The sequence below is a fragment of the Myotis brandtii genome, unplaced genomic scaffold, assembly GCF_000412655.1.
Source record: "Myotis brandtii unplaced genomic scaffold, ASM41265v1 scaffold285, whole genome shotgun sequence".
NCBI classification, from domain to species: Eukaryota; Metazoa; Chordata; class Mammalia; order Chiroptera; family Vespertilionidae; genus Myotis; species Myotis brandtii.
The window spans coordinates 3893040-3908556 of record NW_005360891.1 but is presented as its reverse complement, the minus strand read 5'-3'; the positions used below and the strand labels follow the sequence as shown (position 1 = coordinate 3908556).

Genomic DNA, 15517 nt, shown 5'->3' with positions numbered 1-15517 from the left:
AGTAGTTTTTAATGTAATATCTTATATACTTAGTGACTATTCCATTGCATTGACCTTTAACTTCTGCCTTCCAGTAATCGAAAGCAGCTGATTTTAATGTGCTGGTGCTTTAGTGTGAAGGAGGTTAAGGCTGTGTTTGTGTGCAATCAGGTTAAGATTGGCTCCAACAGGAGAAAAATCCATACATATGTTGAAAAGATCTGAAAAATGCCTGTATTCCCAACCTGATTACGACTTACATTTTTGCATGGTTTGTCAAAGCAGATCACTAAAATCAAATCAAGATGTAAAATGGGCTGAAGCGGTTTTCTTCTCCATTCTTCCATTAATCACCGTGACCTACCGAAGAAAGGAACTTTCTGCTCTCTCACCTGAGGCAAGGTGGGATACTACACTGGAAGTTATGCCTATTTTTATAAGCTGGTGCTCAAGTTCCAAAATTAATTTTCTAGTTGTAATTTCTTACATTTTAAAATAGAAGTTATTTTATTGCAGAGTAATTTTCCGTTTCTATCAACAATTCTATTGTAGGTCCCTTTTTATAAAATAATAAAACAAGTTTCCATATAACCTTTTAGACCTACTAACTTCATATAAAAATTGAATTTATTCAACTGAAAATGAAGATTTGGGAATTAAAACAATAGCCAGTTGCTCCTAATAAATAATACTTGATAAAACCTAACTATGAATTAAATCAGAGTTCATGCCTGGTTATCAAAAGGAGGATATTGGCAGATGATATATACGCATTTGTTTCAGCACAATTTACACTGCTGACAGGGTCAGTTTGTACTCTGTACGACAGTATACTGCTGTTGGTAACACAAAAACTATGAGTGCAATAAACATTACAAGTTAACAATCTAGCTGTTATCTACAAAATTCTCAAGCAAGACTGGGGCTAGGTCAAAATAGCGGGAGGGGAATATTCTGGCTCTTGTTACACATAAGCATGTTTGTTATAGGAGCATTTTCAGGTTAATTTTTGCTATTAACGTAAACCACAATTGGGGGACCACATCGCTGGGAGAGAAATGGGGGGAGGGTAGTTATATAAACAATATACAACAAAGGAAGCCTTTCTTCCCAATACCTGAATACATCAGGTTTGTTTTTAGGCATGAGGTTGCAGGTTAAATGCTCTCAGCTATCCAAGAAGTGGCTTATTAGTTTTGTAAGAAAATATTTTCTTATATTTTGACTGAAAAATACTCAGTTTAAAGCGAACAAAACCATCCTTGTTAGTGAAAAGCAAACCCCAACAAAACTTTGTTTCAAAGACCCAGCAAAGCAAAGCAAAACTAATTCAAGAGGAAAAGCTGCCTTCCTAATAGTAGCTTCTGAATCTGGATCTAATAGTTCTCAAAGGCCGACTGGAGTCTTCGAGTCTTAAAAGTTCGTCTTCCTCCCCGGATCATAGACATTCTCTATGGGGCAGCATAATACGGATGTAAATCCATTTTAAGCCGGTAGGTATTCCCTCTCTGGCCTGTAACCACAAAGCTGAAAAACTGTGTCCCAACAGAAAAATAAATAAATACAGACAAACAAAAATTTTGATTATTTCACAGGGCAATTTTCCAAACACAACTTCTTTGCTTTTCTATGCTGTAGACTAGAAAAACCCCAGCTTCATCTCCAACAACGTAGCATCCACTAGTGACAAACGGTAACAAGCGATTACGCTTTAAGAACCACAGCGACGGCGCTGAGAACTCCATCTCAAACTGACACGGCTTCAGCCAGCACCTGAGCTATGTACGCGTCTCCTAATTTGTAAATGGGCCTAATCCTGTTATTACAGAATAATTACTGCAAATCAGTACAATTACTACAAAGACATGAATAAACACACACATACCAGTAGCTGTTTTCTACAAATTATTATCAAAACAAAGAGAACCGGCTAATTGTGGTAACATTAAGACAACGTTTATTCCTCCCAGTGTTTGGGCAAGTTTATTTTAAGTTGTCATCTTCAACTAGTAATGATGCCGATGATTTTACAGATGCCATAAACCTTTCTAATCTAAACTCTTCTCAACTGAAAGTTGGCCGCTTCCCTCAGATCAACATCTGCAAAAGCCTGATTTCATAAGACCTACTTGTATGGTACGTTAGCCAAAAAAAAAGACACACACACACACACACACACACACACACACACACACGCACGCTCTTAGAAATCTCAATTTGGAAAGCCCATTTGTAATGCACGCTTCTAAATTATTATCAAGGTATCATGAAAGTAAATGAAATATTCCCTCTATATTCTTCACAGTGTAAGCATCCATCCTTAAATAAGAATAATGTGGAATTTGACCCTCTGACCAATGTTATTATCAGGTTTCCTTCATGGAGAAATATTCATTATTGGGGGTGGGGGTAGGGAAGAGGCAAATTCAGAAAGCACACCACCCACGGTAGTGACTACCCACACTCACCTCCGGGACAGTGCCTCATGGCCATCTTACATCTCCTGGATTCGGCGATGGTTGGACATGGTATTGTATCTTTTGCTGGCTTTTTAACAATTTGCCGTGTTCTGGTTTCCAGACCCCATTTAAATCCACATGTGCGATTATTTCTGCTACACGTTCCCCATTCACTCCAATGACCAACTTCACATCCTTCTAAATAAAGATTAAAAATAAACAAAACAAATACAAATAATTTGGTATCCATTTGCTCCACTATCATCAAATTTATATACTCTCCCCACTTTCAGATTCCCCAAATTAAGCTGCACAGCCCACAGAGACCTATATTCACCTTTCAAACTTCAATTCTTTGAACCATGGGGTTACTTTCATTTACAATAATTGCCACATAAGTAATTTTAAAACTAGTACTTTCAATTTGTCTTAGTTCATTTTTTGAAGAGATGCTTCTGGTCCATTCTAAAGACACTGGAATATATAATCTCTGAAAGATTCAATAGCTAAAATCTACAGCAGAAGATAAGATTTTCACATTATGACAGAAGAGAAAATTTTTCATGTTAATTCTGAACACCCCACTGAAATTCACGTGTGTTTGTTTTATTTTGAAAGTAAGTGTTTGGGCCCGACCAGCATGGCTCAGTGGTGGAGCATTGACCTATGAACCAGGAGGTCACAGTCCCATTCCTGGTTAGAGCAGTAGGGGGCATGCAGGAGGCAGCCAATAGCTGATTCTCTCATCATTGTTTCTATCTCTCCCTCTTCCTTCCTCTCTGGAATACACACACACACACACATATGTGTGTGTGTGTGTGTGTGTATATATATATATATACACATATATATGTGTGTGTGTGTGTGTATATACATATTTATATGTATTTATATTTATATGTATTTTAAAAGTAAGTATTTGGTGAAAAGGACAGGGTGTTTGTTTTGCATTTTCTGATTTATCTCAATTCTTCAATAGGTGTCAGGAAACCACAGTATGTATTTCCTATTCCCTAAATTGGTGCTATATATTATTATAGTGTGAAAAGTAAACAAGTATGGTTAGGTATATGAAAAATGTATGATTTTTCTAGATTACATATCTAGCTTTTAGCACCCCCTTTTGTAAAATCATAAAGCAGAAAAGTGGGCTAGCCTCCAGTCTCCTGGGGTGAGGTTGGGGAATAAAAGGACAAAAATTGGTAAAGTTAAACGTCCTCATCAAATTCCCCATTAAAAAGCCCCTTCACACTACCAGGTCACGACTCAGGCCCAGGGTCCACACACAATATTTCAGCATTCCAAATCTTAGCAGGCATGATCATGGTTACTCTTAGATGTTTCAAAGCTATTCAAGATGATTTGTCTTCAGGGGAATGCATAGGACACAATTTGTAATTTATCTTTGAGGGTTTCATAAGAGCATCCATTGACCGTTTCTAAGGGGCATGGGACTTGCCTCTCAAAAGCAAACTCAACATTTCCAATATGCTCTTCTAGTGGCTTTCCTATGTTTAATAGGGCGTTGCCTGTATGAATGTATTCACTCACACACAAACAGGAACATAAGTACACATTTCTTCATAAACCTCTTCTTTAAATGTGTTCTCTGCAAGCTTTTGAATATATAATTACTAGAAACCCGGTGCACGGATTCGTGCCCTGGTGGGGGGCATGGCCTGCGGAGATCAGCCCGCTGTGGGAGCGCCACTCATTTCAGTCAGCCAAGTGGCGCTCCCACTGTGGGAGCACACTGACCACCAGGGGGGCAGCTCCTGCATTGAGCATCTGCCCCCTAGTGGTCAGTGCGCATCATAGCATCTGGTTGCCCAGTCATTCTGGTCATTCCAGTGTTTGGTCGCTGGGCTTTTATATATATAGATAGACTGTTTTAGCAATATTTCTTCAGGAAAAAAGTTCTCAATTTTCTCTTAAGTCTCCATTTCAAGGAGATGGAAAGTCTCATAATACATAGCTCTCTTGTACATCATATCAGATGTACAACATGCCAAATAAAATTCAGGGGTAAGTGCAGAGGGCTGGGAGTAGTGAAGATGCCATTGCACCTAAGAACAGATTCAGGCATTCATCAAAATGCAGGTACTGACAGAGCTTTACCTCTTAATTGGTAGTATAAAAGCCAAAACCATATAAAAACCATGTAAAACTATATAAAAACTATATAAAAACAGTGAAAAAGTAGGATAAAAACCAAAGTGTTTTCAAACACTCAAAAAATAGACAATTTATAAAATGTGTATTCCTCATTATTATTCACAAATGGCATGTATGAATATATTAAATTATGCATTCTAGCTATACAAATTTAGTAAAGGTAAAACTGTTTTAATGCACTTTGCAACATGCAGTCAGTTATCAAAATATATTTTGCACAAAAATTTTCTTCCCAATGATATTTAAAAAACAAATGGCTAAGAAGGTCCATAATTAATATACATAACAAAAGTGATAGAATCATTAATAACATGGTACAGTTTGAAATTTTTATTTTTATTTTAAACAAAATGTTTTTATCTAACAGATACTAATAATTTTTTAAGATAAGTAAGAAATAGATGTATTACACATATGATAAAAAGCATTATCAGCATCTAAATAGTTTAATCTAGCAAATGTACAACTCGCAAATTTTGTAGCAAGATGTAATATATAAAACTACCCAATGACATGATGCCTAAAGAATTCAGAAAGTCAGCAAAAAACTCAAATAATTTTCAGTTCTAATTAACAAGACTACCAGGCTGAATAACCCAGTATGCATTTCCCCCTCCCCAAGAAACAGGTGTAAAAAGTTGCAGTTTGAAAGTTACACAAAAAACTACTTACCCACACATTCCATGGTTTCATCTAATGGTGCAAAACCATCTGGGCACTCATCAAAGCAACGGCCTCTATGCAAATAAAAGCCTACTTTGCACTTGGTACAAAAGTCTTTGCTGAAGCAAGAATCACAGTTTTCTATTCTGCATCCTAAAAACAATTTTAAAGAGAAAATTTCAGTCAAAGAGAAATGCACTCATTTTACAAATAAAACTTTCACAAACTCATTGGTCAGATCAATTGAAATTCTAGTGGTCAGAGCAATATGTGTTCAACTCTTTTGTTTCCTAATGCCATCTCATTCTGCATCACTCCTACCTCTTGCAAGAGCTCACCACATCAATAAGCTAAGACACAACTCCAGCCCAAGGCCCTGGGCAGCCATGAGATCCTTCTGAAATTTTTGCAACTCCAAATGGGATTAAAAAGGATGTAAAAGAAAAAGAAAACACCCCCACTACAAATTACATTGCTGCTGGGGCTGAAATCTTTTCTGCTCTTCAAAAGACAAACAACGGAAAACATACAAATGGGGATACTCTAATCAGGATCTCCTGCTTCTGGACAGTCAATTAAAATTCTGTTTATGTTGGTCAGTGTGGCATTTACTGTCATCAGAGGGTTCCTTAACTTGGAGGGGTAGTTCAGGTCATTTAAAAACAAAACAACACATGTAACAATGTGCCAAAGGCTTTATATGCATTTCCATTTGGTTTTCATAAGAATCCTACAAGGAGGGCAGTACTATCCCTATTTTGCAAATAAAGAACTTGAGACTAAGAGAGATTAAGTCCTAGAGCTAGTAGTGGCTGAGCGGGTTCTGAAAGCCCCCAAAACTGATTGCCTCCTACATCTGGGCTCCTTTTCCTGACCCGCTAACTGAACTTGGCGAGGAGCAGTTTGGGAAGCAGTGCTGTCAGGCCTGCTCCCTGTGGGCTTGAACCCCAGCTCTGCCCTGACCAGCTCTGTGACTCCAGACAACTGCACAGCTCCCTGAGCCGCTGTTTCCTTCTGTATAAAACGGAGATGACCCAAGGCTATTGTGAGAACTTGTAATAATCCTTTTCCTGACCCGCTAACTGAACTTGGCGAGGAGCAGTTTGGGAAGCAGTGCTGTCAGGCCTGCTCCCTGTGGGCTTGAACCCCAGCTCTGCCCTGACCAGCTCTGTGACTCCAGACAACTGCACAGCTCCCTGAGCCGCTGTTTCCTTCTGTATAAAACGGAGATGACACAAGGCTATTGTGAGAACTTGTAATAATATAGATAAATTGACTCATAATCTGCACATAGAAGCAATAGTGGATTAGAAACGTATTTTTCCACTAAACACACATTACAACAAGGTGTAAAAAGAAGCAAAAATGTATCTTGTATTATAGGTCAGATTCCCGAATAGGCCAGTAACATTTGGGCCAGAGATAGAGGGCTTGCATGGGGAAAAAGAAATATACTCTAAACTGCTCTGCAGAGAAAAGGAGAGAAGGTTAAAGGATTGGTTAATTGGAAGGTCAGGTTTTCAACAGATTATAGTTCATTATTACTTGCAACAGATTTAATTGATGGTAATTAACAGCATGTAAAGCTCTATGAAAAGTCCATGGCATTGCTTATATTCATTTAACAAGCCTCGGAGTGCCAGTACTGTATTTAGGGCTTTCATGATTCAGCAAAGCTTTAAAATATATAGTTCCTGTAATCAAAGAAAAAATGGGATAAAAAATAGAACTCACTGAATATTAAAATTTTGAAAATTGAGAAAATAAAGCCAGAAAGTTGAATTAAAGGCTAATATATATATATATATTTCACTAAAATAAATTATAAATAATTACAGTTTCTAGACCTATAAAAAGAAAATGGTAACTCTTCACCTTTCAATATTGAGTCTAAACAGCTCTTCATATATTAAATGACCACCATGAAGCAGTTAATTCAACTTCTAAAATGTTACCATATTTGCAACTGGAAAACCAACTATGTGTGGGTGAAAGTCCATAGTCAAATTATAGTATTGCTCTTTTTGGGGAGGATGGTTGGGCACAGGACACTTTATCACCCCATAAAAGGTTCATTTGTAGTCTTAAAAGCTGTAACGTATATTTTAACACAACAGTGGTCGATAGCTGGTCAGTCGCTTCTTAATCATGGTGAAAATACATGACCATCATGTCCACAAATTGCTGGTTTTCTTGCTACTTTCTTTTTTTTCTTTTAAAGCAAGCAGCCCTTCCTGTTAGCAGAATTATTTCCTGAGAAATAATGATAAACATTCCAAAGATACAACAGAACTAAAAGATGAAAAAGAACAAAGCATTTATACTTTTTTAAAAAGGGAATATACACTTCATAAATCAATTGTTATCTAGAAAGTCTGATTTTTCTTTAAAACATGACCTGCACCATTAAGCTTTTTGGCCAAAAAGTTATAGCAATAAGCATTTGGAATTAATTTTACAAGGTCCTTTGCTGATCTTTATTGTTACCTGTAACTCCTTTTCCTCATTTTGTTCCGCGTTCCTAATACCAGTCCACAGAACGTGGAATTTCTGAAATACCTATCATTCTCTGTCAAGTCCCTTAGGACTTCTTCAGGCACAAATCCTGCTAGAAGAAAGCTTAATTGTTTGTCCTAAAATTTAAGTAGAACAAAAATATGATGCGTTCAAATTGTTGAATATGACAACCATGAAAAAGCATGAGATGAATTATAAGCAGTGACTGTAAACGTGAAGATCAATAGTTAAGTGAAGAAACCAAGTTGCATGATATCTACTGGATAATATAATAAAACCATATGTGCATGGTGGGGTATGAATAGCTTGGAGAATTTAATTTGGGAAAGGGTGGTAGAATTTTGAAATATGTTAAAATTATATATTTCTGAATTATATGAATCTTTTATCATTGTAATGCATTTAGTATTAAAGCAAACCAAAGTTATTGCAATATACATTTGTGACCTACTTGAATTTACAGGATATAAAACTTTATTAGCATTCTAAAATAAATTCTTTTGATTTCAAGGTAAGAATGAAGAAATATTATCCCATCCCAAATTTTTTTTTTTAGATTTGGGTGCATGAAATTACACCCATTCTTTGATAATGCTGAACCTTGCTTTAGCCCTCAAATTACACAATCATTTGACCAACTCTTGACAGTATCCTTTGTTTTCATATAGTCAATGGCACTTTTCCTTCACTCAAATCATAAGGAAAAGAACTAAATTATTTTTTGTTCAGTAAAGCATTTAAACAAAAGCTTTGATTGGTGTCAAGTCCCAACATCGCCGGAAGCTCTGCTGGCCTTCCTGGTCTCAGTCCCTCTTTGCCACAACGTAAAACCAATGCCCACAACTCGTACATTCAGTGGCCCGAACTGACTCGACTCATCTAGGTGCAGACTCCTATGAGCTGAAAGCTTTTTAAAGCGAGCAACTGCATAAACCATTACCCTGGAGATCTACATCTGCACATGCTTCCACGCCTGAAACCTTTCCTCACTGCTCCAGGCCCACCTACAACCCCCTGCCCTCTTCTGCCATTTCTCCAGAAACTACCCCTTCTGCTTTGGAGAAAACCACTATTTGTGGGGCTTCAGAGCTCCCCTCACCCCAGCTACTCTACCCAACACTGCTTAAGCTTGTTATCCTTAGGTAATTGGGATTTAAATCTACTCTATTAACTCATTCTTAACATAAAAGTAAAACATTCTCATTATAAATAAAAATTCTAAACAACACAGAAGGTTTCAAAGAGCATACAGAAATACCCTTCCTTACTTTAATGGCATAGCAGGCCTACTTCTCAGAAACAACAACTGTATTACATTTCAGAAAAATCTCTATGTCAACTTTATAAATAAATGAGTTTTAAAATACCAGTGGGATCATTTAATAGACTGATAAACCTTAGAAAATTTTATACTGTGTAAAAAAACAGGTATATCAAAGTTTACCAAACATAGGTCTTTTCTATAAAAAACTGGGCTTTAAGTCTTCACTCAGAAATATAAGACCCTGGTTTAGCCAACTTACATGCTTCTAAATTACATGCCTCCTCAAAAATGCAATCCGCGAAATGAGGACTGCCAATATCGGTTTGAGTAAAATTACTGTCCAAGTGAAACTGCCTCCAAATGCAGTCTGACGGGGCTGTCCTTTGGCAAGAGGGGTTTACTCTGGCCAAGGGGAGAAAAAATAGGCTGGGCACCCCTTCTCCTGGCCTCCCACAGTATCCATACAGGCTCCATTATAACATTTTCAAATTATACTGTAGCGCAGTTCAACAGTTCATTCCAAACATTCTCCAGAAATGTAGCGCTGTGCCAGACCCCGAGAACATAAAATTATAAGACCCATTCCCTGTCCTGGAGGTGCGAACGCCAAAGGCAGGGGGCCATGTGCACTTCCAGGGCCTTGCCCATAGCGCAGTAGTTACCCGCTGGGTACCTCAGAGGCAGGGAAGATGCAGTCACTTCTGTTCAGCCATTACTTTTCTTTATTCTGTTTTCAGTCTGTGGATTCCTTGTTTCTAACACAGAGCCGGGCACGTGGTGGGGTTGTAATGCTTGCCAAGTGCACTCACGTGCATGCCACTTAAAAATGCAATTCCTTTATGGCATTTTCAGGCTCATTTGAATGCTTGGTTTGAGATTGCTTACACATGCACTGTAAATATCTTTAAAAGGAAAAGTTGGTTGGTTGCTGTAAATCTTATTGGAGGAACAAACAGTGAAATACCTATTTAGAAATAGAAAACACCTAAATGGAAAGCAATTATAATGAAGAATGTCAATACTGAAGGGTGCCAGGTAATCTGTGCTATGGAAGTTGGAACCTCCGCTGAGCAAATGTTAGAAAGACAGAGGGAAGACAGAGATCTGGCCATGACAAGCAGGCATAACGAGGCAATGAAGAGACGTCACACGCATGTGATGGACCCCAGGAAGAGAGGCTGGGATGAACTGGAGGTTACGTGGAGGGGATGGTTACTTGGGCTTAGATGGCTGTGGGCAGGGATTTTCACTTCGTATGTAGTTTCAAAAAAGGAAGTAAGATTATAAGTTATTTGTACGTTGTGTGGTTTTCAGTATTTAAGTAACAATAAACGTGAAGTTAGGTTCAAGATTAGGGCTTGCTTTCACTATTGTAAAATTCTTGAACCTGAGAATAACATAACAAAGATGGTACCTGGTTTGTTCCCTCACTTCAACAAGTAAAAGCCACTGGGAGCCAGGCATCACGATGGATAACTAAAGGCCCAGGTGGAAAGCACACCAGCATCCTCAGGCCACTAACGGGAACCGTCCCAGGCAGGCAATGAGATGACAATGTGACTATGAAGTGCGCACAGAGTGAGCTGGGGAGTCCTTGTTTTCAGGAAATGCAGCTCCCTGGAAGCAGGAAGAGCATGAAGGTAAGGAAAGGCGCCCAGAGCCTCAACACCCTAAGAGGAAACAGTCGTGGGGAAAGGGGTTACATGAATCAGTAGAGCCCACAAGCTGAGTTGAGATGAAAACTGAGAGAAGCCACAGGTCCACCATCATCCCTTCCGCCTGTGGTCCCACAGCACGAATGGTCTTGGCACACTGGCAGAGTTCGTTTTGTTTATCTTACCAGCAAGATCTAGATGACAAGAACCATCTCTTAATTGAATATCTCAGCATGGCCAATCGTATAAACAAAAAACTAAAACCTGAAGTGAAAGCAGAGAAAAATCAACCTTTGTTAAGCCCAGCTATGAAAATACACACCAAGGAAGCCCTTTCTGTTATTTCTTGGTCACCAGGCTGTGGGCCGCAGGCCGCACGGGCACACCCTGGTCGCCTGGCTGCAGATTGCTCCTCAGGTGCCCTTCATTGTCAGACTACAAGCATCTCGATTCAGAATGAGGCAGATGCTGACCCCCGCCGGGGCATTTCGTCTTCAAGGGCAGTTACCAGTACAAGAATCTGAGAGCATCAAGACCACCCCTGGGAAACTCTATACGACTCTCTGCTCAGTGTGTACTAAAATCTGAACAGAAATGAAGGCAGCAGGTTGTTCCAAAAGACATATGAAATTAGACCTTGAACTATTTTTTTCACATCGAAAGTACTAGACTGTGCAACTTCATATGAGGTTTCATAAAACTGTTTAAATATTTTTAGGTTTCTCTAAAAACTTCAAATAATGCTGTTTAACCTTCCTTTTCAAAAATCCCAATGATTTATAAATATACCAAAATACAGTTTTTAAGCTTTATGTTAACAAATTCATGTATTTCTAATATGTACTATGGCAGTAATCGCATTAGAGTTGGGACTGATGAAAACTATGACCTAAAATCTAAAAAATTACATTCTTTGCAATCATATGTAATAATTTTTAATAAATAAAATGTAATTTTATACATATTATAATATATAATCCTATATATACTTAAAATCTGAACAGAAATGAAGGCAGCAGGTTGTTCCAAAAGACATATGAAATTAGACCTTGAACTATTTTTTTCACATCGAAAGTACTAGACTGTGCAACTTCATATGAGGTTTCATAAAACTGTTTAAATATTTTTAGGTTTCTCTAAAAACTTCAAATAATGCTGTTTAACCTTCCTTTTCAAAAATCCCAATGATTTATAAATATACCAAAATACAGTTTTTAAGCTTTATGTTAACAAATTCATGTATTTCTAATATGTACTATGGCAGTAATCGCATTAGAGTTGGGACTGATGAAAACTATGACCTAAAATCTAAAAAATTACATTCTTTGCAATCATATGTAATAATTTTTAATAAATAAAATGTAATTTTATACATATTATAATATATAATCCTATAATATATACTTATATTACTCAAAAATGCATTATCTGTAGTAAATTATCTCTGCCCTTGTTTTGGTCATGCAGCTAAACAAACTGACTACAATCATTTGTTGACTACCTGCATGGAAAGTCATCTACTTCAAAATTAGAAACTAGGATTTAGAAAAACTGAGATCTAAATGCAATTTTAGATCTCGGGGTAGAGGCAGGGGTGGGGGAATTACATCCTCTGTGTGCCCTATTCCCGTTACCACCAGATAGGGGGCAAAATGCCTGACCTACCTATATCAGATGAAGGTTCGGAGTATCAAATTAAAGATGAGAACAAAAGACTAGCTAAAAGGTGCCACCTAAAATGTGTATCACTCCCTAGAGCCCAATAAGCCTACCCTTCAACAGATTCCGTTTGAAATGTGCAGGGCCCCTTTCTGAGCACCAGGAAGCTGTTCGGTTCATAACGTGCAGTAAAGGTGTCTGTCGTGGCCATTAGGGCCGTGACCACAAGGATGGCATGATCCTGGCCTTGGCAGTGACTTTCATTTCCAAATTGCAATTAGGCAAGACGAATGGACTCCATCCAGAAATTTACATGTTGTTTTTCAGATAGCTATTAAGTTCTATCTTATATGCCCAAAGTGCCCTTTATTTCCACCTCTGAGGATATATATACTGTCAAAAATAATTTTTTTCCTCCTGACTCATTTTAACTTAGCGTTACAACAGTTCATTAAAATAAAAACCCCAAATTCAAATTTATGAAATATGTTGCCGGTAGCTTCACTGCAATAGTTGAATGTTTAAAAATGATAGCCTGCCCACCCACGCACAGAAAAAAATCTGAAGAAATATTGAGGCTTGTGCAAAATTGTGCGGTCAAGTAATGAAGAACTATAAAAATGCTGGCTTCATTTCTCATGTATTCAAGTGATGCATATTTGAAATCATTCTCAAAACAACCGAAATTAAAACTTGGACACATCTGCTGGGACTTCAAGAGTAGGTGTTTTAGAGGGACTTTTCTTTTTCCCATTTAAAGGGGGTGAAAGAGGAGGACAAGCTACCTCAAAACAAAGTAGGAAAGGAATGTGATAACAATAAAAATGGTCTTAAAATTACAAACCAAATTAATATCTCTTATCAGATGTTTAATCCCTGCCAGTAGCCGCTCTCTCGTCCTGGTTACTCCTTGTGCTTTTCCTTTTTTGGTGACTTCTCACCCTTTCACATTAGACGGGAGCAGAGCACTTTCATAAACCAGATTTGCGTCTTAGCTGCATTTTTTCAAACACTGAAGAAAGCAGAGCTCTCCAACCCAATGGAAAAGCATACGTAAGCTAACATATGCCCTGCCCTCCACACAACCTCCACCCAAGGAAAACAAAAAGAATCTCTTAATCCCTTCGCACGCCAAATAGGCGAGAGCAGGAGTCAGCCAACTCTTCCCGTAAGAGACCAGATAGTAAATATTTTAGGCTTGTGGGCCATAGGATCTGTCTCAACGACTCTGCTCTGCTGTAGAACAAAAGCAGCCGTAGACAATGTACAGATGACTATGCAGCTATTTCCAATAAAACTTTATTTATGAACACTGAAATTTGAAGTTAATATTATTTGTATGTGCTGCAAAATATTGTTCTTCCTTTGATTTTTTTCCCCCCGGGCCAGTTAAAAACCTAAAATCTATTCATTTGCTCAAGGGCCCAACATAAACATGGGGCAGGCCAGGTTATGGCCACTAGTATTGGTTTGCTGACCTCTAAACTAGAGGATGATTGAAATGCATGAGGCACATTGAAGGGAAAAGGAAAAAAAGATAAGGGTTTCATTCTGAAAATAGGAAATGGTAGCATTTAAGCTTAGGGAGGCTTAGTGACTCTGCCATCTTTCAAAAGCACAAACCAGTCTTGTCATTTCCCTGCTTTAAAACCCTTCAGTGGCTCCCTGTCACTTCCAGATTCAGGTCAAACCCTTGATTTTAAAACAGAAGATCCTTCTTGTTAGACACACCCACCCATTGCCTTAGCTTCACCTCCACGTGTGCCTTTCATCCTATCCATGCTAGTTTCCTCTGACCTCCCCATGACCTCCCCGTACCACGATACTGTGACAGCACTTCTCCTGTCCTTGAGGTTACTATGTTTATTAAACTACCCACCCCCCCATTAAAGGGGGTTCCCGTAAAGAAAACAGAGAATGTCTTCTGTTCTATACTCACAGGTCCATCACACAGGTGATAATCTATCTGCTGAATGACTAACGAATTTCATACTTAAATTTCTATCAGTTTAGAATAAACACTGAAAAAGAGTCCACCTTGTACATTTTCATGCAACTGCATGATTTTGTTACAAATAAAAATACTTTAGATTATGAAGAGCTCCATTTCCAGTTTAGGCACCAATTTATTATATACTACATTGAAGCTCTTATGTCTCATTTTCATCTCTAAGAAACAAAAACTATGCATATTCCTTAACTGTAAACGAAATAGAGATGAGAGTTGGAGGGAGAGACTGAACACTGCAGAAACTAGATCTAAAAATCCATATAAAGTCACAAAGAGATCAATATTAAAGAGGTAACTGCCAACAGCAGATATTACTCTCGAGTAATATTGGTTTTTAGAGAAAGATGAAGGGAAAGGGAGAGAGAAACACTGATATGAGAGTGAAACATTAATAGGCTGCATCCTGCACACACCCCACCGTGGATCAAGCATGCAACCCCGGCACGTGCCCTGACTTGGAATCGAACCAGCGACCTTTAAGTGCATGGGACGACACCCAACCAACTGAGCCACACCGGCTAGGGCTCTCTAGAGATTTTTTTTACAGACTCATGAGAGTTACTAGAACTAGAAGGCTATTATTCCAGAGTGTGTTAGGTAATTTGTCTAAGCTCACAAAGCTAGTTACTGTCAGAGCTCAAACCAGAGCCCAAAGTTCCTTCCAACCCAGTGTTCTTTTAAAGATGTCATCTACCACAAATTGATTTCTCTGTTTGAAGATAAAATCTGTCTTAAATTCCTTAATGGGATTTAAAATACTTAAACTGACCATTCATTTAAGGAAAAAGAAATAGTCAAAGAAACTTTGAGATTTGTCTAATACTAGGTTTGGAACTGTGCATAATAGTTTTGTCTAAATCACATGGTTTGATTTTTAAAGAACAGTATAATGCCCCCCCCAAAGAATATTCTATTGGAGTCTCAGACTTTGAGGCCACCCTGCTACTGACTCGTTGTGTGACTTTGAAGAATTATTTCCATTATAAACCTCAATATGCAAATTTCTTGGGGGCAGGAATGGCAGGAACAGGGGAGAAGGGAGGGAGACAGGTGGAATAGAATCAATTAGGACTCTTCCAGATCTAGGTGCATAATTTTTTTATTAGTTTAAGGAAACGTCTACATGCCTGAAAGA

At 38.1% G+C, this 15517-nt stretch overlaps 1 protein-coding gene across 2 annotated transcripts in view; it reads right to left on the bottom strand.

Moving 5' to 3' along the window:
* Nucleotides 1-15517, bottom strand: part of RSPO2 (R-spondin 2) — a 143472-nt gene that overhangs the window by 47716 nt on the left and 80239 nt on the right. For both annotated transcript variants that reach the window (XM_005869063.2, XM_005869064.2), the window contains exons 3-4: nucleotides 5286-5429; nucleotides 2448-2636 (exon numbers count right to left, since the gene is read on the bottom strand). In XM_005869063.2, the coding sequence (XP_005869125.1) occupies nucleotides 2448-2636; nucleotides 5286-5429 (333 nt within the window). The remainder of the gene's footprint in view (nucleotides 1-2447; nucleotides 2637-5285; nucleotides 5430-15517) is intronic.